This window comes from Ambystoma mexicanum, chromosome 4p (assembly GCF_040938575.1).
Source record: "Ambystoma mexicanum isolate Mex_15411 chromosome 4p, UKY_AmexF1_1, whole genome shotgun sequence".
NCBI lineage: Eukaryota > Metazoa > Chordata > Amphibia > Caudata > Ambystomatidae > Ambystoma > Ambystoma mexicanum.
The window spans coordinates 625,906,098-625,933,509 of record NC_090927.1 but is presented as its reverse complement, the minus strand read 5'-3'; the positions used below and the strand labels follow the sequence as shown (position 1 = coordinate 625,933,509).

At 44.8% G+C, this 27,412-nt stretch overlaps 1 protein-coding gene across 2 annotated transcripts in view; it reads right to left on the bottom strand.

Moving 5' to 3' along the window:
- Positions 1-27,412, bottom strand: part of PHF3 (PHD finger protein 3) — a 909,072-nt gene that overhangs the window by 238,697 nt on the left and 642,963 nt on the right. For both annotated transcript variants that reach the window (XM_069606191.1, XM_069606192.1), the window contains 2 exons: positions 24,670-24,817; positions 8,415-8,504 (listed from right to left, as the gene is read on the bottom strand). In XM_069606191.1, the coding sequence (XP_069462292.1) occupies positions 8,415-8,504; positions 24,670-24,817 (238 nt within the window). The remainder of the gene's footprint in view (positions 1-8,414; positions 8,505-24,669; positions 24,818-27,412) is intronic.

The following is a 27,412-nucleotide window of genomic DNA, read 5'->3' as shown; positions in this document are numbered from 1 at the left end:
ATCAAATAGTACAAGATATGATACGGTTAGGGGTGGTAGAGCCAACAAATGATAGCCCTTGTAACTCTCCGATCCTTCCAGTACACAAGAAAGGTGATGAAGCGGTACCCTATCGTTTCATTATTGATTTGAGGGAGATAAACAAAATAGTAGAACCCAGATATCCAGTTGTCCCTAATATTGCAAGTGTACTCACTTTAATTCCCAAAACAGCGAAATGGTTTACGGTAATTGATTTGAAAAATGCCTTCTTCAGCATTCCCATTGCCAAAGAAAGCAGGTACCTGTTTAGTTTCACTCTTCGAGATAGACAGTACCAATTTACTAGAGCCCCGCAGGGATATACAGAAAGTCCCGCTATATTCAGCCAAGCACTAAAAACACAGATGGATAACCTAGCCCTACCCGCTAACACTGCTCTGATACAATATGTTGATGATTTGCTATTATGTGCAGCCACCGAAGAGGAATGCCATTATGTGACCAGATTGGTGCTAATGCACTTAGCAGTGAATAAGCACAAGGTAGCCCTAGCCAAAATGCAGTATGTAAAACAAAAGGTCCATTATTTAGGCTTTGAGTTGTCCGAAGAGGGGCGAACTCTGTCTACTGATCGCATTGCTTTGATACAGTCCATAAAAGGCCCCGACACGGCAAAAGGTCTTCGAAGGATAATTGGTGTTTTATCCTATTGTAGGCACTGGATTCCTGAATTCTCTGTATTGATCCAGCCCATGCTAAAAGCCTTAAAAGAAGTACAAGAAAACGGACCATTAGAATGGACACCTGAGATGGAAAAAACCCTGACGGCTATGAAAGATGTTTTATGCCACGCACCGGCCTTAGACACACCTGATTATACCAAGAGATTTTGCCTTTTCGTTGATGAACAGGAAGGTTGCGCTGTGTCAGTCTTAACGCAGGAACAAGGGGGTAAACAGAGACCATGTGCATATTTCTCCAGTGCTCTGGACTCAGTAGCTCGAGGCCTACCCCCATGCATGAGAGCAGTGGCCGCAGCAGCGACAGCCCTAAAACAAAGTGCAGGTATCATCCTAGGGAGCGAAGTGACAGTAAAAGTCCCACATGCGGTGGACGTTCTCCTGAATAGAGTGCATACACAGCATTTGACCACAGCTAGACTCACACAGTATGAGATGATTCTGTTTGCCAGTAATGTAAAAATCGAACGATGTAACACTTTGAATCCAGCGACACTGGTTCCTTTGCCCGTCTCACCTAATGACATTAGGCATGATTGTGTGATTCAAATGGAAGAACACACTAAGGGTAGAGCAGACCTGCAAGACACCCCGCTGGTTGATAATGAGGGTATATTATTCTGTGATGGTTCCTGTTTCAAACTGCCAAATGGGGAGACAACAGCAGGGTATGTTGTAACCACAGGGGAGCGGTTGATTGAGAGTGGGAAAGTGTGTGAAAAATCGGCCCAGGCAGCCGAATTGATTGCACTAACGAGAGCATTAGTGTTAAGCAGCGGTTTGAAAGTGACAATTTATACTGATTCAGCCTACGCTCATGGGGTGGTTTCCAGTTTTGGTAAACGCTGGGGAGAGCGTGGGTTTTTAACCTCCCAAGGTGATACTATTAAACATGCCCAATTGATTGCTGAATTATTATAAGCCCTTACGTTGCCCAAGATGGTGGCCATAGTGAAATGCCCAGCGCATAAAAGGACTCTAGATTATGTCACGCAAGGAAACTCGTTAGCCGACCAGATGGCTAAACTAGCTGCCACAAGGGATACACGGTGGGAGGCCCGGCAACTCATAGTGGGGAGGGATGTGACTATGGAAGGGACGAAGGAGCGCATAAAGGAAATCCAAGCAGATGCAACCATTGAAGAAAGACTATCTTGGCACAAGGATGATCAATACGAGGAGACGGTAGATGGGCTATGGGCACATACCAATACGAATACTTGGGTACTACCTGATGCATACTTACCTGTGATAGTGAGTGTGGCTCATGGTCCAACTCACGTTAACGCAAGGACTATGGAAGAAGTTTTGAGTGCTGTGTGGTACAACAAAAGATTGGGAATGTATTGTCGTCAATGGGCAAAACAATGTGAAATATGTGTTCTATACAATGTGGGGAAAGGTGTACCAGCCCCGGCGGTCCACAATAAGTTACCCACCTGCCCTTTTGAGGTGGTGTATATGGACTTTATACAGCTGGAGCCTGTAAATAAACATTCCTACTGTTCGGTGATGAGATGTGGGTTCTCAGGATGGGTGGAAGCATATCCCCTGCGGGACAATAGTGCCACCTCCACAGCACAATGCATATTGAAACACTGGGTGCCCTTGTATACGGTCCCCAGATATCTATGGTCTGACAATGGGACTCATTTTACTGGTGAAGTAGTACGCAAAGTTTGCAAGGCCCTTGGTATTGATCAACGCTTCCACGCAGTTTTTCATCCTCAATCAGCTGGGATTATAGAGGGCACAAATAAGGTACTGAAGAACAAACTGGCAAAGGCTCGTGCTGAAACGGGACTGAAATGGCCGGATGCATTGCCTATTGCATTATTGAGTATGCGTACTATGCCTAAGCGTACACATGGTTTATCTCCTTTCGAAATTGTTATGGGGCGTCCACCAAGTATTGGGACCCCCATATCACCTAAGAGATTGTCTGAGCAAGCATGGCCTGCATTACAACAGTACTGTATTGGGTTAACTAATAGACTGATTTCTATTAATGTACAGGTGAACGCAGTAGCTCCATCTCCTCTGATAGGAGAAGGTCACGACGTGCAGCCCGGTGACTGGGTTGTTATAAAAGCCTTCGATCGCACCAGCGGACTGCAACCCAGATGGAGGGGCCCGTTTCAGGTGCTCCTCGCAACACAAACTGCGGTAAAAGTTGATGGCAAATCGCACTGGTACCACGTGAATCACGTCAAGAAGACGCTTCCATTACTGATTCCTCCAGAAAAGGGAACCAACCAACCCCAGGTTGCAACAGTACTGCCAGACACCATTAGTAGGTGTGCCCATCGTCTCCGATCCCGTGACGTGTATGTGCCAAACAACGTGTAAGGACACTGTTTTGAACTTTGATCATTAGGGAGATGAACATTTGGACTCTCTTGTTGGTTTTAGCAGGATTGTGCCTTACTGAAGACAACGGGCTTGTAGCCTGAAGGGCCTCCGGCGTTCCCCTCATGGGACAGGCACTACGAGACGTGGGACAGATCGGGTGAAGGTTTTCAGTGAGACCTACCACTATTAGAGTAATAAGGACACTGGTGCTTTAAATAGGGGGTACAGCTATATCGCTAGGTTGCATCTGATACGCATACGTACCTATAATTGAGCCACATACTGAATTATGTCTGCACCCGTATATGCTGGTTTAATCCCTGAGCAGATAAATGTATGCTCCCCAAACACAGAAGGTAAGAGAAAAACACCACTTTGCACCACAAGGAACAAAATCTTATTTTTTGTATGCTCGATAGTAGGCAGCTCCTTACGCCCATACTGGTTCTAGCGGCAATAGTTGTAGGAATTTGTCTCTGCATCCAATGCTTCCCGGTATGTGTGTCGTGCTGTGTTTCCATGTGTTCTTCCAGCATAACGCGCCTAAATCCAATGGATAAAAGCCATGTACAACAGGAATTTTTTGACATGGGAGGCCTGGAGAAGATTATGGTACAGACAGTATGTAATGATGTTGCTTTCCTGCCATCTGCTTATACTAGGACTGTTTAGATTGATGCTCAAGTGTGAGCAAAGGGTGGATTGAAGGTACGCATGCATATGTAATGTTGTGCTCACACTTGGAGTTTGTACTAATCACCATATGCGTTAAAAGAATGTACCCTTTTGTTAAAAGAAGAGGCATTCTCTTTATACAGCAGCGTTTAAGACCTGCTGACCTGGCAAGAACTTGTTTTTAACAGAAGAATTGTGTTTGGTCACTGTATGTCGAAGCATGCTGAGCCTGCTAAAACTATCTGCAGATTACGGGTGGGGGAAGGAATGAGTAAGCATAGCCTTGAGCACAGAGATACGGGCACGAAAGAATGTGAAGACCGGGATAACAGGAAACCACAATAGCAAATGTGCAATGGTTGTTCGTTAAACTCCAACTGGATACTTCAGATAAGCTCCAACTGGAGATCCGCCCTGGGGTGGACGTGTTCTATGTGCAAGGCAATGTAAACAGGAAAGTATAAAAGAGCATGATGTGTAGAGGAAGGCGCGGCACTTCGACGACTTGCTTTGCGAGACGTTTGAACTTGCAGCCCATTCGCGAATGCTTGTGCATTAATAAAGTAATGTTTACTTGGCTCTTTTCTGTCTGAGTTATTGCAGGGTCCCTCATTGTACTGGTTATGGTGACGGCGAGAAATCGCACCCACAAGGGTGTGCCCTTTACAATGGGTTGGACTGTTCATGTGAAGGGAGAGGTTGAGCGTGTCAAGAAAGGTTTTACTAAGACCTTAGTTGGACTTCAAAGAAACTGTTCTAACCGACTCTGACCCAACTCACATTCTCCTGAGAATAAGCCTTGACTGCTCAACCTCGTATCGTCATTGGGTTTTGGCAAAATTCAGAGTCCCCTCTTCAATATAATTGGGGTGACCCACTAAAATCTGTCCAGATTCTAAAAATCTATTTTAACACTTGGGATTACGCATTCTCTGGACACCAGAAAACATATCTGAGTGGGTGTACTGCTATGCTTGGGATGTGGCGAGACTGCCAGTGCTAGGGTTTGGAAGGAACGAGAGGGAGTTGTGGTGTTATGACAGGAAGGGGATTCTGACTGGTGTTTACTCACTCATGTTCACAATTTATTACAGATTAAAATTAAACTCAAATTTGACAAAGGCTTTACTGTGTGTTGGAAACTTTTTTCAGAAGGCTGCAAGGTGGATCTATCAAGTGGTGATGGGTTGAAGACCTTCAAGGAAACAAGGACAGGTCTTACAGTATGGCAAAACTGTAAAGGCAGCATAGGACAAATAGCCAAGTACTGCAGACCCAGGAAAATGCAGACAGTGAATAAGTTTGGCACATGCACTCGGTGCTGGATCAGGCTATACCAGAGGATGGTCAATCTCGATAGGGTACCAAAATAAGTGTGCGAGTAATCTTAAAAGGGAGGGCAAGACAAGCTTGAAGGGGGCAAAGCCATGAAGGACTCTATAAGTAATGCTATGTTGTGGAGAATTATTTTTTTATTTTTTTCGATACAGTCGAGTTTACTCCAATGGTGCCAGGTCTGAGACACAGTTTAGGAGGCTAAGGTTTTTTTTAATGGTTTAGCGTTATCCTGGATGCTAGGATGTCTGGGAGAGGGTGTATGGATTTCAAGGCATACATTTGTTTTCAAAAATTGATTAGCAGAGTTTGCCAATTAAAATGTTCTTGACTAGCAAACAAACCCATTTGATTAGCAATGGTATTCTAATATATTTAACGTCACCAGTGGCCAAGACATAAAATAAGCAACAATACAGCATTTTTGTGTACAGCTGAAATAAGACATTAGTGAAAAAGTGTCACACCTTGTACATTTGTTACAATTCCGCTAGACCTGCAGGTCTAGTAACTAAGTTTACCTGCTTGACTTGAGAGAAAGGTACTCGACCCTTGGCAATAGATAAACAAAAAAATGCAAATGGTCTTTCTGTAAAATGGTGCATGTCACCAAAAACCTACTTTGTTTGGCACGCTGCTGCTACCCAGAGGTTAGCCACGCACAGTGAAACATGTATTTGACATTTACTGCTAACAAAGTAAATGGTAAATAAAAGTTTAATATGTTCCCTGCAAATAGTACTCACCCTTCATAAAATCTACTCGACTGTGCAAGTAGGCGAGTAGACTTTGCATGCCCTGGATGAGTGTCTGTAAAAGGTTAGCTGCATGAACGGACACACGCAGATACGATTAAAAAAAGCTCTGAAAACAGTTTGGCTACCTCTATCATGTTTGTGCGATTATACAAGGCAATCGTAATCAACAAGGCAATCATAGTGCAAAGTGAGCTCTAGAAGGTAACTAGGGTGGATGGTTTTGCAGCAGATCTGTAGATGTACAGACTGGATGGAACTATTGATCACTACTTTGCCTACATATCTAGTTAGTGTTGTGCATTCAGTGTTGTGACTAACCAGAGTGGATGGTGTAGCAGGCAGAGAACTGGACAAACTAGGTGTAAAATTGTAGTTTGTGGCCATCTCACTTTCAGGGTAGCTGGTATAAAGAAGGGTGATAAGATAGAATGTCCAAGAGTATGTGTTCAGCTCATTGGTTGAGCACCAGTTGCAGATGTATGCAACTAGTAGGTCACAGAACTAGGTTTGCCATCAAATGTATTTGGCTGTGGAAACATGTACATTTTCAAAAGTGTCCACTTGTCAATTTGATGCATCTTCCCCAAAAAAATGAAATCTAGTTGACACAGAGATTTAAATGTACTAACCTAAACTTTACTGCAAAGCATGGAAACACTGCAGTGTTTTACAATAGCAATACTGCAATTATGCATTGTGTGAGGAATGGAATTGCATGACTGTCTTTAAAAAGGGTGGAGACCAACTTTCACTATATGCAGACGATCTAATTTACCTCAGCAATCCTGTGGTCTCATGCCCAATCGTGTCCCAGACCCTTATAGAATACCAATGGTTTGGTGGCCTGAGAGTGAATAACCAGAAGACAGTGTACTTTCTGATTCAAGGGGGGCGCTGACGCAATCCCCGAGCCCTGTCCGTACGCCGTCTCTGTCCTAGGCTTCACATACCTAGGCATACTAATCAGTACAACTCTGGAGGAATTCCTCCAACTGAACATACAGCCTGTTCTGGATAGATTCGCTAGGGACGTCTCCCACTGACAGTTACTCCCACTGTCATTAACGAGCAAGGCTGCTCTATTCAAAAATGACGCTTCCAAGACTCCTATATGTTTTACAAAACGCTCCACTTCTCATCCCCCCCTGAAACCTTTGCAATAATTGACAAACAAATACAGACACTGCTATGGGAAGGGAAACAACCCAGAATCGCACTTAGAACCCTGCAAAGTTCAATATGGGAAGGGGGCATAGGATTACAATGCATCCACACATACTTCCTGGCAGCACAAATAGGGATTGTAAATGACTGGCTGCACAGTGACGCCACACTCCCCCATATCCGCATGGAACTGTCCGCCATGCATCCTGTATCAACCTTTCAGGCTCTATACGCTACCCAAGAGCGGGTCTGGCATCCCATGTATGTCACTTCCTATCCGCTGCATTTGGAAAGATGCAGACAAGCATATTGGCTGGGGCTCCAAGCCAACGCTCGCCCAACCTCTATGGCACAATGCACAACTTCCTGAAATTCAGAAAATGTAATGTTTTGTGAACTGGGAGAGACCGGGGATACACACATTAGCACATGTAATTCGTGAGGGGCACATAGAGTTCGACACCCTGAAAGAAGTCGTTGGCCTAAAACCCATTGACCGCTTCAGGCAGGCTCAACTCGCACACGCCATGAACGCACAGTTCATGAGCCTGGCTGATGTCCCCTCTCCCCCACGTCCCCCCTTATAAACTAACGTTAACCCGGACCGTATCCCCTCCAAAGTTACCTCCTCGCTCTACCAGGCTCTCAACTCTTTTGGAACTAAAGAACGTACTGTACTGAAAGTAAAATGGGAAAGAGACGTCAACAGGATGGAACCAGAGGAATGGGTGGAAGCATTAATGTTCCCTCGAGGGATTGGTATAGATGCAAAACTACGTCTGATACAGTTTAGAATACTGCACCAGTCCTATTACCCCCGAACACTGGCCAAGTGGGGTGGGGTAGACGATGAGGTCCGTTTCCGGTGAAAGCGTGAAAAGGGTACCTTTTTCATACAATCTGGGACTGCGATGTGGTACAAACCTTTTGGGTGAAGTGCACCAGCAGGATTTCCAAGTTACTGGGGTCCCAGATTCCGATGTCCGAAGTGGACTTCACTAACCATGACAAACTGTTCATTGCTGTTGCACTGGGAGTGGGGAAACGATTGATTGCTGCAGCTTGGGGCTCGGCGGAGACACTGAGCCTAGCCTGATGGTCTAACGAAGTTACTAGGTGTGCATCCATGGAACACTGCATCTACAGAGCGAGGGGTTGTCCCCGAAAATTCCAGAAAATATGGGGGAAATGGACAGACGATCAATGAATCCCTCCCCCAAACCCCCCCTCTCTCCTCCCCTTTTTGTTGCCTCGAGAGACAGTGTTCCTGTGTAATGCCTCTCATTAATGATGCGCTGAATACACCACTTATCCCTAATGCCTCTTATTCATTCATATGTAATTTCACTTTATGTAACATGTGTAAAATTCAATAAAAATGTTTTATAAAAAAAAATGTGTACCATACCTTTGTACCCGTAGCTTTAATTTTTTCCACATAATCCCAAACCGTCTGTGGGGAAATGCGGCCTCCTACTTGTATACTGTCAGGAAGATCCTGTTGGGGAGAAAAGTAACTGATGCATCAATGATGAAACAGATTTTATCTTTTGAATATAGATTTTAAAATAATTGGTACACATTCACCCAACTACAAATACAGAAAATCTAATTTAAAAGCAAAAATAATGAACATTTGTAATTGAAAAATAGGACCTTAAAGAAATAAACCAAAACTGAATCGGTCTTCAGAGCCTTTAACATTTTGGACATTCAATCATTAAAATACTGCCGGCACTACAAATAGCTGCATGGTCTGAAAAACAAATTAAGGTAAAATGCTTGTATTCAAGACCGTGCTTCTTTTTAGCCATCATGTTTGATTTTTGTCTGCCGAATAATGAGAATTTTGTTCCTTGCATTGTTTGGTTTCTAAAGATTGTGATCAGAGTAATTTTGAAAGTGTCACTTATAATGTGCGTCGGGTGTAAGCTGTGGCAGGAAAATAAAATGTGTAACATGGAGCGTCACTGGCATCCTAATGCTGGACGCCAACCATGACTAGTGTGCTTTAAAAAAGGGGTGTTGTCAGCCTTCGTTGGACAGTTCTGGTGGTGTTCAGAAGGGTGATGGGTGTATATATGATGTATGAATGTTTGGTATTATGTATCTGAAATGTTCCTTACTTGTAACTTATTTTTGCAGTTTGTATCGGTTTCATTTGCATGCTTTTCATAGTCTGCCATCTAGTCGGTGACCCTGAGTATTACACTTCATTTACATAATTTTAATTTAAGTGTTGACAGGGGATAGATCAGTAATGGGTTCCATGTATGAAATGTGCATGCTACTCACAATGATACTTTTAGGACACACCTTCCTACAACTTCTAGTCAAATATTGTCACACCAGACAATAAAACAGACATTCACCCTTAGGAGATATAAGAAAGCATTTGATTCATTAACCATTGCACATATATGTACTAATATGCATTAAAAATAGAAAAAACACCTTAGAATAACCATAGAACAGCTTCCCTAGTGTGTATAAAGTCCACCACTAAGATGGTTTGGGGCCTTGTGCCCAAAGTCACCAGTTCCAAAGTCACACTTCTCATATAGGTTTATTAAGTGAATGACGAGGTCATTGGTAACAATTGAAAGAGTCAAAAGGTTAGGTTAGGTCATGTTAGTAGATCCACTCAATCCCAGTCCTTAGGAATGTCGTAGGAAGGGATCCTTGACCAGGCCTCCAACCAACCAAAGTCAGGAAAGAGTGATTTAGGGACAGGACTTTACACCGATGTAACCCTTTGGAGAACCGGTAGGGGAGATGACAACACAGGAACAGACAAGTTAACGTACCCTCTGACTCAGATTCCTTCAGTGACCACTGTTGGGGTTCCAGATTCCATTGAGGACACAAGTCTTCTGTGCTTGGTCCCGTTGATGATGGCACTGGGTCATAGAGGTAACTTTTGGATGTGGTATTTTGTTTAGATGAGTCACAGTGTGTGGGAATTGGTTCACCCAAACAGAAAAGATGAAGACTTCTGCGGGGCAGACCATCTCAGGACACCTTCAGGAAGAGAAGGGTTGCAATGGCATTCACTATGTTTAGGCGGCAACAGGTGATCTTCAATGTACGAACAAAAGAGCATGCCCATCATAGCTTCTGTTGATGCAAGAAGACTGAAAATGCAGGAGCAGGCGTCTTGTTACAAAGTTGAAGATCCTTCAAGTTTCAAGTATGCACTTGGAACAACGATGGCTGCAGGGAGGTAGCCGAGGAGAGAGCTGGTCAATCCACCGATTGGTCCAGAGAGAGTGCTGAAGGCTCAGAAGGGGCGGATCCTCTTGAAGTGGTTGAGACTGGTTGTTCCCGCCGGTCCAGGTGTCGATGATGGTCTTCTTAAGATTAGGAAGAGGGGCAGGCTTCTCCGGGACTTCAATGGAGTTGGTGCTGGTCAGCTGCAGAGGTTGTCAACTGGCTGCTCTTCTTTGTAAAGGGCTTGACACCAACAGTGGTTTTTGGAATGGCTGCAGGCGCCCTCCTTATATACAAGATCTGGGCTGGGACCTTGCCAAAGCCCACCAATGGTAAGAATCTGCACCATTTAAACAGGAAGTGGCTATCCAATCGTGGATAGCCACTAGACACAGCATCTGACCAGCAACAGACAATCAGCTTCCAGGGTGTGAACTGGGAACAGACAGTCCCAGTACCCACATCCAGGTTCACACACAAACTACCCCTTTGCGCCCAAAAGCAGCAGCTTATCCCAGGAAAGGGCAAACCATATTTGGCATTTCCTACCCTGAGAAGACAGGAAGACGGCAAAAACTCAATATGTCCAAAGGACATGCAAAAAGCTTGTGGCACAGTCATTTTAGGGTGCTAGCCACTCTTAGTAGTCATTTGCAGTCTTGAAAAGTGTATGAAACTTTCTTGCATGTCTCTTTCTCCCCCTTTCAGGATTAGTTGGCATTCTCTCCCAGTCATTTTGGTAGTTCACATTTAGCAATAAATCCTCTTCCAAATGTATTGGTTTCCGTTTCAGGGTGGGTTATGATTCTCTTTCTTTCGCTTTGACAGTTCAAATTTGTCAGATTTACTTTCTCACTTTCCTTGATTCTACTGGCAAAAGTTTCAATGCTACTATAATGATCCTCAGCTTGGTTCCCGTTATTCCCGGATTCCCTGTTACCTTCACTTTCAGGTGGGAACATCTCTGGGTTACTTACGGTTCAAGTACCTTTCGGTGTACCCTCTTCGCCGGCGTCTTCCCCTGGCATGGGTCGTCTTCTCTCCTGGCTTCGGTATTCCTCACTGGAGATCCATGTCTGCTGCAGCGGCTTCCCCTCTGCAGTCTCAGCGATGTTACCTGGACAGCCTGCCCACCACTGGAATCTTGTGGTCACGCCACCACCGCTACGCCAGCTCCAGACAGAGTTTTGTCTCCTTCAGCCTCCAAGCGGACTGCTTCTCTGTTGCAGGCTCCCAGCAAGTTTGGACTTCACGGGCTCTATGCTCATACACGGCCCAGCCTCCAGATAGCGTGATGTTATGAGGGGACATCCCCTGCTTCACCATCCAATCCTCTCTCCTCACTCTCTCTTTCTTCTCTGGAGTTAACAAACACTCCTCCTTAAATCCACTCGTCCAAGTGGATCTAGGCTTTCTATTTAAAGAGCCAGCTGTTCTTTTCTCTCAAGGGCAGCATATTTTCTTCTCTGTGATTCTTTTTCAAGTCTCAACAATTCGAAGTATTGGATATGAGAGACAGTCCCATATATCTCAGACACTCAAGAAACGGGCATTAAGGTGCAAGCTGGGTAGGTTTGGATGAAGAAGCAGACCTCATTCTTATGGGGCAGCCACCACCAAAGTAATCTGCAAACCCAACAGTTCTCTATACCAAGTTGTTCTCACCCGGACTGGAGCCTCAAGAATCGTTGATGCCGAAGGACTAGTGGGATCAAATGAATTGGCAGGAAAGCATACCCAAGGTTAAAAAGCCAGTCCATGATTAGGGCATTGCCAGAGCATTGCTCCGGGGCTGGGGTTTACGGGACTCGCTAGAACAGAACAGGGAACACTTTTCATTCCGAATGGGGAGAGGCCAAAGACACGAAGATGTCATTCACAACATCATAATGAAGCTTCCACTTCTGGGACAACAATTCTTGCCTGCTCATGACTTCTGACTACATGTTTTTTTCCTTATAAGATGTGCTAATGAGGAGACTGGATTCTCCAGAGCTCTGAACCACGTGGAGATAGATATCCCGCAGAGCACGAGACACCTGGCCATCACAGATGTGTTATTCCTCAGAGCATATTTGTTTAGTTTTGTTTAGAATGGGGTGTGGGAGGGTGAACAAAATAATAGGCTGAATAATAGGCTGGATTTGGTGCCCAGTCATTTCACTTTCTACAACAGGGGATACAATAAGAATGTACTCTTTATTTTTCTAAGTTTGGTGTCAAATTTATTTGAAAGTGAGTAAAAAGATAGTTTGCATTGCTAAAGGGGATGCTTTGTTTAGGCAAGTAAAAGTATATTTGAACTCTAGAACAGATGTCTTTTTGTGATCAAATCTTCTTCCCACCTAGTAATTCATGCGTATTACAAAATTGTTTTCCCTTAAAGTTTCTCTACAGACCAGGCAGTAATAATATAAAAGCTCCTTACCATGCCACTGCCCTGTGCTGGTACCACTGATGCAAAAATATCAGTGGAACTCTGTGTGGATGGAAGCTGGAGGAAGGCTTTTATATGTCCGTTACTTCCTTTTTTAGTTGGGTGTATTTTTTACATTGTTATCTTTGTTGGGAGTATTTGCATGTTTTAAGGGAGTAAAGTATGTAGCTGGTATGCCACTTCTCTGAGGAGCTGGTTAGGAGTAAGTGTTGGAGCTACTTTTTTCACAAGGCAATGTAACGTTGAAGCTAAGTAGTGGCACAGGAATTCTCTGGTACAGCAATTCTGATGGCATTTTACTCACACAAGTTATGGCATATGGCATAGGACCCAGAGTTACTTCTTCTAGAGGCCCATGAAATCTCATTGCACGTTTTCTGGCACAATCCTTTTGTTTTCCATTATTCCATCTTGCAAGTGTAATTTGTCTACATTTTTGCCAGCCAGTTGAGTTATGACGAGCAGTATTTATTCTTTTTAACATTGGTGGCAAGCACACTTTTGATTTGATAGTTCAAGAGAAAGTCAGATACCACAAGGTCAATTACCTAAACCCCCTCTGGAGGCAGATATGCCTTTGTCCTTTTGTGGGACCAACATGATCCACGTGAACTCAATCCCGTTTGTGAGCAACAGACGGGATTTCTTGAAGTTCAATGAGTTTCCAGAATGGAGGAGGGGGCAGATCTGGGGAAGATAGTAAGCAGCCTGTTTCAGCTATTGGTCCTTTCTGAGCCCACCCTCGGAAACACCACCAGGAACAAAGTTGTGTGCGATGCCAGGCTCTACTGCAAGGTACGGTGCTGGACACGGATTACTTGAGTCGAGTGTCTGAACTGTGAGCCTGAAGGAGTACCGAGTGTGGCAGAGGATTTTGATCCCATGTCTAAGTAACAGGATAATCCCCTAGGCAGCAACCAGGATTGACTATCTGAAGTCAAAGTAGTCTTTGAATGCAACGGTACCTGCTGAATCAGCTCCAGGATCTTTAATGGCTTCTCCTCCCCAACACAGTTGTGTCCCTTCGAAGATGGTGTCTCGAGAAAGAGGATTCACACAGATCTGGACCTGTAACGAGTGTGCTTCTTGTTCTTCCCTTTACCTTCAAGATCAGCAACAAGTACCTGATTGGGATCACAGTATTGCTCAGATGATGGGCCTTCCCCCAATCAGATCAAAAGTGTTAAAGACGTTTTGCAATACTTTCCTCTCACAGCTTTATCATGCATGGACTGATGAGAACAATACACGCAGCTCAGTGCAGATTCAACATGGACATGAGTAGCACCTGTGGATCATGGTGTGACCCTGTCAGAGCAGCACAGGGACCCGTCACAACCTGCAATAGATGGCCTAACAGTGCATAGCACGAGCCACACTTACCCCAGATGTTCTCAGTTGAGAGAGAACCCAGTCCCTGGTTCCAAAGAAGGTGTGATGTGTTTGCCAATTGCTACCTGTAATGAAATTATGAAGAGAAAGATGCAAAAAGAAAATCTTTTCTATGTTACCCTATTCCTTTTGCTCCTTTTTTTAACCTGTCCTTACTTTTTGAAGGGAAGTAAAGCCTTTAGCTTCACTTAACTTATCTTTTGCTAATTTGTTATGGAGAAACTGATCAGTCCTCCAGATTATCAGTACTGGGAAACTTTGTTCCCCTTATGAATTGTTGTATTTTTAAATTGCAAAAAGCACCTTACAGTGCTGCGATATATATATAAAATCACTGGTACCAGGAAAGTCTGCTACTGGGGCGGATGGGAAACCGGTAGTTGTCCCTGACTGGACAAGTACTGGTGGTTTGAATGGTGCAGATCTTTACCATTGGTGGGCTTAGACTTGCTACCAGCTCAGATTTTCGATAAGAGAAGGACTTCTGCAGCTATTCTTCAGATCTACACTGGAACCAACAATCCCTCAAAGAAGAGCAGCCTATAGAGGCACCTAAGAAGGCTCCTGCAGTGGCCAAGCATCCCCTCCAGTGTCTGGCCAGGGGAAGCCCTGTTCCCTCTGTAGTGCTTCAGACCTTGGACTAGTGGGACCAACTAGTCTCAATGCCTTCTCGAGTATCCAGCCCTTCAAAGCCTTTCGATGTGCCCCTGGACTGTATGATGGACTGAATAGGTCTCTCATGGGCTACCTCGCACAAGCTGGCGACCGCTCGGAACTTCGGGCTGCCACCAGCTTGTGCCACAAGTCGCCTTCTCCCCGAACTTACAGGTTCCTATCATCAAGGGAACCTTGTCCTAGTACAGATTATGGGACTGAGAGTGGAAGGACTCCTGTGGTCGCCTGCAAATGGTGATTATCGCTGTAACTCTCCATCATGTGAAGTGTCATGAAGAGGACTGCATCATTGTAATATGCATTTTTTCGCCGACAGGGGTTGCAACTTGCAGTTGCACCAGACAGGAAGAATCTTCGAACCTCTCAACAGAATAAAGGGTAGAAAATTGAACACCCATCGACGCCCAGACAATCCATCATTACATCTGGGAAAATCGGAGTCAGGTGGGTAAGTAAGCATACCTGTGCCCCCTCCAGAACCACCCCTGTCCTGTTACGCTCATCTGGTATCCACGGGGGCGCCACACGATACTGGATGGAGGTCTAAGCACTTTCCCGGACCCCCCTCCGCCTGGTTATGTGCCAGAAGTTGCGCCTATAACAGGAGAATGGAGGGTTAAGATAATGGTTCTGTGATGGGTGGACTCCCACCTCCCTATGGTCAAAATACCCTCCCTTGGGGCTATTGCTCACCTTAGATTTTTGTGCGTTGAACTCTCCATCCTGCGTCTCTGTGCAGGGGCGCGTGGTTGGTGCAGGAGTTCCGTGGTCCTAGTTGCTTCACTGGTCCGTGTGCCCTTATGTCGGGTCCAGACCGCCTGTGACTCTGACTCTGCTGTCTTCCAGTTGAGTTATAATGTCTTTTCTTTATTCAGTCTCTTTCTTTCCCTCTGTTTTCTGTCTTCTCAGTGTCTTGCTCCACTACGCTGTTCCCCAACAATGTCTCTTTTTGTTTTCACAGGGATGGTTGCGATCTCGGAGTTGCCGCGCCGATGGCGAAAACCACAGTGAGTTATTGATACGCGGAGCGCTGCGCTTTTTATTGGTGTTAATTGCTAACCTGTGTTCTCTTCTCTTCTTTGTACAGGTTGCAGTGATGTTCCAGAGTGATAAGCGATCGAAGCGCTGCTTGCCCAGGTATGTGCTTTGTTAATGTGGACCTTGTTCCTTCGCCCTTGCAGGTTGCGGTGAAACCCGGAGATGGGCGAGGTAAGAGAAATGCAGGGTGCTGCCAGGACTCGCTGCTTGCCCGGGTAAGAATAGTTATTAATGCTGTCCTTGTTTCTTTACCTTTGCAGGTTGCGGTGAACTCCGGAGATGGGCGAGGTAAGCGAAGCGCAGGATGGATTCAAGGCCGGTTACTTCACAGGTAAGTGTTCTTGCTTGCAAATGCTGTTCTTGTTCTTCCAGGTTATTAATGGAATCCGGATCTAGGGCTTCAGGATCGGGCCGCCGGAGAAGCAGATGAGAAGGAGCTGGACACGGTGCGTGTTACGCTGCAGGAGTGCAGAATAACTCGAAGCATGTTCTGCTGTTTGGGTGTGGTTTAAATAGCCCAGGTAAAGTAGTTCCATGCCAAGCAGTTCCAGGCCCAGCCGCACCCAAAACACTAGACCACTTGGCTTGGTTCTAAAGAACTGAGCTGTGTAATAGGCCTCCATGTTGGATTAAGGTCCAAAACTGGTATTGCTTTATTTCTGATAATGAGAGCCTGGCGCCAAAGGCACCAGGACTGACTCCATGTAGGTTTCTGATGGTGTTTTAAGGCCCTTGGGGCCAGTGTGAAGGACTTTAGCCCCACTGCTGCCAGGGGGCTGTTATACCTGAGGGGGTCAGAGGCATGGATCGTGACAGCCCTCCAAAGAATAACATTGGGAACAAATCCCTTTGTCTCCTATCTCCTTTCCACTCACCTTTGTTTGTTGAACCTGGGTCGAGTATCCTACCCCTGGGTTAGCCTTGGATCTGGAAGAAAGGAGAACACGTACGTCTCTTCTGGTAAATGGTTATTGAACTTTTAATTACTTTTAAACTAATCACCACCACAAGCCCATTGCATCCTTTTTAAGGAAACTGTGAATAACATTTTAAGAAACACTGTGTTGGAACCTGTGAATTTTGGACACAAGACCCCATTCATTTTAGGGTTTGGACTAATAAAGTTAGGATATTGTACTTGTGACTGGTTCCCATTGTTTGACTGCATCAGCATTACTGACCTGCATTACCTGGCTAAGTTATTTGATGAGGTATATTAAGTGAATCTAATGGGATTGCATACATTCAATATTATAGAGTATTCTGTGATAGTACACCCTGCTAGTTTCATTCTTCAGTGTGTTCTAAAGGCCTAAATAACCATTTGTATAACTGTCTAAGCATAATTATTTTGTGTCAATCTGTGTTGACTTATTGAGGGCCCCTGACCACGCTCACACTCTCCTGAGACTAAGTCTTGTCTGCTCTTCATTGCTATCTTGATTGGGTTTTGGCTAAACTCTCAGAGCTCCATGTTCACCCTAGTGGTGACCTCCTAAAATCTGTTGTGGTAGGTCAGAAGGAGACAGACCAGTTTTTGGCATTCATGACTTTCTTTTATTAAAATAACAAGTCCAAAGTAAACAGGCGGTCCTCTGTCCAAAGCCAAGCTGCTCTGTCTCTACCACTAAGACAAAAATAACAGAAGACTAGAAGAATAACTCCATTCTCCTGGATAGGCTTCCTTACCCTAGTAGACAATTGTGAGATACTTTTTAGCTATCTCTTAGTTTAACTTATTTAGTTCCTCTAGGGGACTTTTCCAAGTTTTCGGTTCCCCTATTCATTCTTTTTGTACGATTTTCCTCCTCTATGTTATGGGTTTCGGAAATTCCCGTACAATGTCTAAGTGTCTTTGAAAGTCTCTCCTTCACTGAGATTACTACGGACACTGAATCCCTCTTTATGTAGTTTTTATCCTCGGTTTCTGTAGTTCTTTAAATCCTTATGAATAAGACATTTAACATCTTGTTCCCCCTCTGTTTCTATGTCGTACTTCTTGAGATATTTATTGCTGACACAATATAGTTATTTGTATCCTCTTGTCTAGTTCTTATATTAAGTAGATGAGTAAAAGAAGTTCCATACTCTTTCTCACTTTTCTTAGTTTCGTGCCACTCACTGGGACGAGTAGGCTGCGCCCCACAGTATTTCTCACTCTTCTTAGTTTCGGGACACTCACTGGGACGAGTACGCTGAGTGCATTCTTATCCTAGTCTTCCCTCCTGGGTCTCCTGCCGTTCCCGTTACCTTGCTTTCTACAGGTTGGCGTCACCGGGTCCGTCTATAACCACAAAAATTATGCAAATCAGTCAGGTACCTCCACCAATGGTAGCAGTGCACCCATCACTTTTGTGGTTATAGTTTGTCTCACTATGTGAGAGAGGGTATGCCCAGACATGGGTCCCTTGCTTGTTGTGCCATAGGGAACCAGGCTACACCTCACTGAGGAGGCCAAACCAGGCAGAAACATGTCTGGGGTTGCTTGTGTTTCCGTGCAGGGGGGTCCTGGGCTAGCAGTTCGGGCTGGGCTGTTACCACTGGTGGCAGTACCCCACTGATTTGCATATGGCTCGACCCCTTTTGCAATGGCACATACGGGCTAAAAAATGGCGGTGTGGAAGGTTGCCCAGAGCAATGCCAGTGGTTCGGAATTTTATTCAAAACCTTCCACCCATCACTTTTGTGGTTGTAGTCACTTGGCCTGTCTGCAGGATAGGGACTTCCTTCGTAATCAGGATAGCTTCGGATCTCGCTCAGACTCTTTCTGTTTCTTCTCTGTGGCACCAATGCTCCAGTGGTCTCTGTGCTGTTGCCAGACTGAACAGTCACCCTCTCCTGGGTCACACCACCGCTCTCAACTCACTCTTTCTCCAGGGGTTTTTCGTCCCCCTCTATCTGGCCTTCGGCGTCCCCAGTGCTTCTTGCCCACAGCACATTGTGGTTTCCTACCGACTGAGGATCTCTGTGTCTCTCTCAGTACTCCATACTGGACGGGTTTGAAACTCCCTGGTTCCGATTCTCATGGACAATAGACCATCTTCTCCTTTTATGATCGGCTGTTGGGTCCTCCCCAGCAGCAGATTATAGTCTGTTCTCTGTTTTTGTTGATCACTCTTCATTATTTGTTTTTTCTTCTTTGTCACAGTAATTTTGGTTTCCAACCATTGAGTAATCGATATTACTCGCTCAGCATTCTTCTGCTTCATAGTAGTTTTACTACATTGATCCTTAGTTTGGATCTTGGGGTCTATTGTCACAATAACAAATAGTGGCTTGGTTTGATGTATGTCTCTGGAGTTCTAATGTTACTCTTGTTCCAGAAGAGTGGGCTCCAGGTAGTTCACCCTGCAGAACGGGAGTCCTTGTCCCCCAGAAAGGAGTTTCTCCCTGTGAGGTCCTGCATGCGGGTGTGCTCACTTCCCTATCCATATAAGGAAAGGACCCCCCCGCCCCTACTCCTGGGGAGAAGTGGCTGAATCCCACGATTCATCCCAGATGTGTTGAAATGACTCAATTGCTTAATTGATTCTTTTATGGATTTAAACTTTTGGTTTAGTTTGGAAACCATAGGGCAGGTTTTGAAGGCCTTCTTATAGTGTTGCTCTAAGTGAATTGAGCAGTTTTTTTTTGTTTTTTGTTTTTTTTTACTTTGATTTTGCTAAAGCAGAAAGGATAAGGCTGGAAAGGGCCTTTGTGCTTTTGTCATAGGGCTTCATGTGTGTTTGGTATATGGTTACACAGCACCCTCTGTGCTGTAACCCAGGGGTGTCGTAGCGACCCACAAACAGACTCCATACCCTGGGACTGACTACTGTCTCCCAGGGCATGTAAAGTCACCATTGGGTTTACTAGTCCCAAATTATGAAGAGAAACCAGTACAAACCATCATATTGTGGACATACTGGTCGGGGCAATTCGATGGCCCCGGGGTCTGTTGTTCTAGGGGGCACGTCTCCGTCCCCCCTGATCGAGTTTTGGCTGGTGGCAGTGGATACTACTTTTTATATTCGACCGCAAATATTTTCCTATGGGATTTTCCCATTGTTCGAGGCTACCACTTTTTAAAATAGCCTTGAACATACCGCCGGTTTATTAAATTAATATAAAATCACTGGTTGGTATTTTTCTCCGAAACTCGGTTCCAAAATGGCGTTTGTGTTCGCTTCTGTGACTCCCCCCAAGTCGAGCCCTTTATTTCACTTTTTGGCAGGCTTCTCCACAGAAGCCCCCAAAAGTGGTGCCACTCTGTCTGGGTACCACAGGGGGTGTGGGAGGGGGTTTAGGCACCCTGGACTGAGTTGCCTTGGCAACCGAAGTCGCACTCTGGTGTGATTGGCCCAAGTGGTGAGCCACCCGGCTCACCACTTAGCATGTTTGATTGACAGCTAGGCTGAATGAATGGGGGTTTGCTGCATAAAAGCAGGGCTTTGGAGACTGGAACTTCAGAAGTCGCCACAAGAACTAAAGAATCCGAAGAGGGAGAAGCTGAGCCGACCTGCAACGACGACACCATCGGTGGAGCCCTGCTGCATCGTCTCACCACTTTTCCCGACGACAGAGGAGATCTCCAGTCCGGAGAGTCTTCTTCCTTTGACTGGCGGGGATAACCAGTTTGCCTGTCTTTTCGCCTTCCCGGATCATCTTGTGGCCGCCTTGCCCGTGCCAAGCACCCCGGCAACCGGAATACCACGTTTTTCCACCACCGTGAATAAAAGGGTCTTACCTTTTAACCGGAGAACTCCGCGGCTGGTTTCTTCCCTGGCAGTGCAACGACCTTCAGCTTTCCTCCACGTCGAGACCATCTCTTCCTCTGGACGACGCCGTGACTTGCACCTGCCAGGAACAATTGCCCCAGCTGGAGTATCCTCTCCACTTTGAAGGTACTGTGTCCGCCTGGCTTCCCTCGCAACGGTCTGTGTGGGGCGACTCTTAAAGCTTCCACTTACCACTTGGGTTGGCCCTAGGCTGGCTAACTGAACTTTTCTGAGCTGACTTAATTCTTTTCTGAACTCCCTGCAAGACTTTTCAAGACTGTGTGATCTTGGGCGCATTGGTGCTCTGTTCTCTCAAAGAGGGAGCCTGGCCTCTGAACTTTTTGCTCACAAGTAGACTTGACATTCCTGCCTTGCTGGGTGCTTCTAAAGTATTGTGTTGTGTGCTGTTCCTAATTTCTGCCTTTTCCCTCCCTTTTTCTTAAACTTATTGGAGTGCCATCTGTAGTTAAGCGCTCACCTCTGTCTGGAAATAAGTGGTGTTAACTAAGACTTGTCTAATAAGGAATAAGGGATAAGGGATGTACATCTAGTAATAGTGACTGTGTGTTGAATTTACTTACCTCTTTTTGTGCTAGAGTAAATTATAAGTGTGTCTTTAAATAAATAATTATATACTTTTACACCAAAGCTCTGGTCAGTGTTTGCTTGTACTACTGTGTCTCTGTACCTATTGTGTATACTCTGCATACTGCCTAACTCATCTTGAGAGAAGTCTGACTGCTCAACGACAGCTACCAGTTAAATCTGGGTGGTACAGACTGCTACCAATTGGGTTTACTGCCAACCACCTGTAGTCCTAAATCTTTTGCAGTGGTCCCTAAGGGAACTGCACAGGTTTCTGCCTAACAATTACGTGTTGGAAGATGTGTCTGAAGCCCCATGTTTAGAGGGTATGACGTCCTTTCATCGCAAGGCTTTCCAACGCCTACCTTTTAAACATGCATAAAATAACAAAAAAGGGTGGGAAACGGCAGATAAGAGGTTCAATTAATGTTTTCATTATTTTATTCACGTTGAAAAGGCAAGCGTTAGTAAGCATGACGATGAAAGAATATAGAACCGATTAGAGTATTGATGTAGACTGATTTGATTACAGCGATGTGAAACTTGTTACAGACCAAACAAATGTGTTTGAATTCGATGTGCAATTAGAAGACAATCGGAGGGTCGTTTGATGACAAATATGTTGCAATACTGTTGAATCAGAGAGAATACAATAAGAATGTCTATGTGTACATAAATACTTTTTTTATAATGTTGGTCATTCTTGACGCTGGTACAGTGAAATGCAAACTATTAGCACTGATATGCAATGCATATTTTTGCTTCTCTCCCTGAAGTCTACCTGTTTTGTCAAATCTCTTAATCCCTATATATGTGCATTAGAAGCAACAGGAACTGTCGTGGACGTGTTGCAGAACCTGTGAGTACATTATCAAGTGTGAGGGTTATACGTTGATAGAGCTGTGACAGTGACTTGTAAAGGAGAATACACTTTGAGGCCCCCCCCAAACCCACTTTTAAACCATTGTATCAAGAGCATAATATCGGCACTGATTAAGACTAGTGGAAACGTCCTCTGGGTTCCATTTCAGTGGCTGGTAGCTTCCCTGTCGCATAAGAGTGGTGCTAGAGCTTTACTCTGTGCTAAACTGAGACCTGGTGAGAGCCCTTTAAGTGCAGAACTCTTAGTAGCTGGGGTGATCCAAGGGACATGCGATAGTCTTTCCGAACAGTATTGGAGGAATTCTAATATTGCAGGGCCTTCAAAACACTTGTAAATGGGATAGCAACTTTCAACTCCTCACTACATTACAAATGAAAACATTGAATTAATGCATACAAAATTATGCATTTAGAAGACTACCCACAAGCAATTTACTCATGCCCCATTTGCACACCAAATGTTTTCTATAGGCTTACGTAATGAGCAACAGTGTATCTTACATTTTCACTGCTTACTGCAGCTTACTATCCTAAGCTTAAAACCATCCGGGTGCATGGGCTACACCTGCCTTGCACCCATCATAAAAGAGATGGCTAATGAGATCGCCCCATTCATCACCTCCCTAATCAATGCCACCTTCAAGACCAATACAATCCCTGTCAAACTCCAGGACGCATGAGTTATGCCACTTCTCAAGAAACCAACACTAGACCCTAACAACCCTTCGAATTATAGGCCAATAACCACATTACCCTTCCTCCTGAAAATCATCAAGAGAGCAGCCTATTTGCAGATCCAACATCATTTGGAATATAACAATCTGCTTGGGCTAAGACAATCTGGATTCCGACAAAGACATGGTACGGACCGGCTCTGATAGACTTAGTAACACAAATCGAATACATTAAAGACTCAGGCAACCTCACCCTCCTGCTCTTACTAGATCTGTCAGTGGCATTCGACCTTGTCGACCACAAAACCCTCTGCAACCATCTGTCCACTGCAGTACTCTTCCCTAATGATGCCACTGCCCTGATACAATCTTTTCTGAACAATAGACCTAGAGTGTTTGCACCTACAGCTTCTGCATCCCCATCGACTGTCACCTGCGGAGTACCACAAGGATCTTGTGTCTCCCCTACACTATACAATATATTCACAAAACCACTATTCGACTATGGACCGCCTATGCATTTCTTACACAAACTACGCTGATGACACACAAATCCGCATTCACATCACAGGCAACCATAACACAGCCTCTCAACGACTCAACATTTATCTCATCATCCAAGCTTGGATGGCTCAACACAGTCTCTGCCTTAACAATGACAAGACTGAGCTTCTCCTGGTAGTCACTGAAGCTAGAATCAACTAATTTGATGACAAATTTAACACCTTCATCATTGACAGCAATAACATTAAAGTCTCCTAAAACGTCACAACACTAGGTATGTACATCGACTCCACTCTTACATTGGGAAGAGAAATCAATGCCACAGCATCTACAACAGCCTACACATGTAAGCTCATTAACGCTTGTAGACCCTTCCTAACACCTGCCAACTGTATCACCCTGGCCAGGGACCTTGTACTAACTAAACTAGATTACTGCAACGCATTATACCTAGGCACCAGTCAGGACAATCTACGCAAACTGCAGACTTATCAAAACAATGCACTCAGAGCAGCAACTAACTTCCCCAGGAACTTGCACATATCAGAAATGAGACGCAGTGTTCGCTGGCTCACAATCAACCAAAGAATCAAGCTTAAGACCCTTTCCATCACACACAAATATATACATAACCAAGCACCCAAATACCTCAGCGATAAATTCAACCTCCACAACTCAGCTAGACAAACTAGATATTCGCTATCCAACTACGTCATCATACCTAGGTACAAGTTACAAAAAGCAGGAGGGAAAAGCTTCCCAGTCCTCACAGCTAAAACCTGGAATGCCCTACCAGCCAACATCAGACTAGAACCATCTTTCCACAAATTCAGAATGGATGCCAGAACCTGGCACACCGGGAATGAAAAATAGTTTATGTATACCAGTACTGTTCCGGTTATGTAAATTGCCTGCAACACACAATCACCATCTGTAAACTGTATAACCTATGTGCATAATTCTATATTTTACTGTGATATGCCTGTAACTGTAAATAATGTAATAATGTATCTGCATATGTACCCAAGAAATGTGTCCAGTTGCCTCACGGCTCTGTGATCTATATAAATAAAATCCAATACACTACTGCGCTTTTTACTATGTTTTTGATTCATTGACAGTTTGCATACTGAATATTTTATTTCATGTTCCTTTCTTTGGCGACCCGGGTCCTTAAAACTAATCACACACATAATTAACCATAGATGTCTATGATTAAAGTTATTTGACTTCAGAAGGGCAGGTTTCCAAGAAGGTACTAGCAGACTAGCGATTTAAAACTGTATTCCGACTCACCACTTTTAACTTCATGAAATGTTGAAATCCAAGCACCAGGAACATAAAAAGCAATCAAGAAGATTAACAGACATGAACTATAAAAATTCAAGATCATCACCAGTTTCTCTGCGAGTTCCAGTCACGGTCTGCAGATTCACATCCGAAATCAAAAGTAGCATGCACAGACAATCGGAAAAAGAAACAGCTACTAAAGAAAAGTAAGTGCCGTACCTCAGTTAAATATTCTAGAGAACCAGATACGGGGTATGCTTTGACTGCAAATCTTGCTACAGAAGGCATATTAACAAACCCCTTCCAGATGCATGACAAACGAGCAAGGAATGTAGATTCATCTTCAATTGCAACAGATTTCTTGGGTCTAAAAGAAACAAAATAAACATGGTCATAGAGGCAACATTAAATCCAATAATAGTTAAACAGCATAAATTGAAAAAGAAACGTCTGACGCAATCATTGGTGCTACAAGCCAATAAAAAGGCAGCAGTTGGGCATAGCTACCCACATATTTTGTTGGAAAGTTGCATCTAGATGCACCTTTAAACCTGCGCATTGACCGTTTTCTGCTGCATTTTAGCGCTCACCAACCCTGGTCACTTAAATTCTGGTACGTTGTACATTTCCTTTGTCCAAAGCACCCCCTCCACCTTGGCTGCTAGGCCGCTTGGTGAGTTTCCTTGTGCACTGTATGGCCCCCGTCTGCCCACTCCCCGCTACCTACGTGGCACGCTCCATCTCCCCCATCTATTCTAACTGCTACTCTATCACCTATCCTACCTCGCTCATGAAGTCTGGAAGAAAAAAGCTTTAAAAAAAAAAAAAAAAAAGCTCTCCTAACCTCTAAAACAGGCCTACCTCCTACCTATTGCGGACACCAATGTCCAGGCAGCCAATTACTAATATCCTCCTTTTGTGCCCTCCCCTGTTATACAGACTTCTCACTTGGTCTCTACTCTCTCCCCTTTCTCCTCTTCACCCACTAACGATGGCACTAGATGGGAAGTACTTGTGGCATACTTCTCCTCCGCTAGGTGCATCATTAATGTCCATCAGAATTGCACCATCATGGCCCAAGGTTCTCAACCTAGGAATCTGTAGAAAAAAAACGAATACAAACAAACCGAAGGAGAAATAGTTTTGACCGAAAAGGGTAGGTATTTTTGTATACGGATAGTAAATAATAGGTGGGGGTGGGGTAAGGGTATAAGCTGGGTAGGGATAGCTGACAGGGTGGCGGGGGTTCTCCCCCTGTTTTAAAAAAAGTGGAAAAGTAATTTTCGTTTTTCGGTCCCAATAAATAGTTAATTTCTCCATTCATTTTTTTATTCCAAATTTTCACGGATATACCTCAACCTACTCTTCTTCTTGACCAGTGCCTGCCCTCTCTCATTAACTTCCTCTCTTCTCCCGCTACTCCTCCTTCCCCCTCTCCAACCTCTCCACCACCACCAATAGCAGTACCACGCCCCTGTACCTCTCCTTGGAAAATGTTCAAAGGTGGTAATCAGTTCCGCTTAGCTACTTTGAACGCTCATTCTGCTGTCAGACACTTCTCATCGGTCTAGTTTTTTTTTAACAACATTATTTAAAAATCGGTTGCAACAGATGACTTGCATAACTTTTGAGCGTGGCAGTAATGAATGTTAATTTTTTACCCAATACCCCCACCCCCTCTGGCTCCCCCACTCAAAGTTTGTGGATTCAGGCCCCTTCTACTTGACGCTCCTTGTCTCGGAGGGGTCTAGGAGGGTGCTACTAGGACTGTGTGGAGGGTCTTGCTGCTTGTGGCTGGAAGGTCAGTGCTGGGAAGGGCCCGTCGTATTCCAGGACTGGGCCCGGCAGTCTGTAAAGTGATTGAGCACACCTTCTTTGGCCACCGTGATCTTTCAGCAACCAAAAGGTCCCAGACTTTGATCCACCATACCTATAGTAGGGGACTCTCTCGTGTCTTCCACTTGCGGGCGAGGGTGATCTTTGCCACTAGGAGGAGTTGAGTGAGTAGCTTTGCGGTCAATCCCGACCTTGGGTAGCATTCCGGTAGCAGCGTTCCTAGTAGGATTGTCCAGCAATTAGGGTCAAGAGAGTTATTGAAATGATGTAGACGTTCCGGAAGATAGTACCAGAGGTAGAGCAGTTTGAGAGCACATTCTCTGTTGGTAAAACATAGTAGCTGTGCTGTTTCTAGTCCAGATGTCGACCCATGTTTGGTAGTTTGGTCGTCCATGGGGTGCACCAGGCCCGCTTCCTAACGGGCCATATAGGAGGGTCTAATGGTTAGCATATTGTCTTGTAGGAGTTTGTGTAGTTTTGTGATGTGCCCTCGTCGCAGGCCTTCTTGTAGCGTCAATTCTAGGGGGTGGGGCCCCCTAGTGGCTCCTTGTTTGATCAGTGGTTGGGTGATCCAGTGACAGATTTCAGCATATGTTAATCTAACTGTTTCCGATAGGTTGAAGCGGGTTTTACATTCCACGAAGGTTAAGGGGGATCCATTCGCTAACAGCTGGGAGAGTGTACGTAGACCGCCTCGTTTCCAATTTTGGAAGTTTGCCATTTGTAGGCCTGGGGCAAAGTCTGGATTTCAAAGAACAGGAGAGAGTGGGCTCAATCCCTTGGGGGCTCTTTTAGTTCGCAAAGTAGTTCTGGTTGAGGAGAGAATGGATGAGCAATGTCTGCGTGCTGACACAGATGTATAGCAGGATGCTTAGCGCGGGGGAGTGCTCCTGGCTTGCTCGATGAGTGCCCATTTCGGAGGGCTTGCAGATTCGACTTCGCCATGCAGTTCGTTAGTTGCACCACTATTTAGTAGTTGCAGAGGTTAGACACTTCCATTCTGCCCCATTTGGCTGGTCCTGTCATTACTTTCTCCTGGATTCGAGCCTGGACCCCTTACCATATGAACAGGGTGGTCTGTTTTTGCAACTGGAGGAGAGGTTTTAGCAGGATTTCTGCTGGTAGG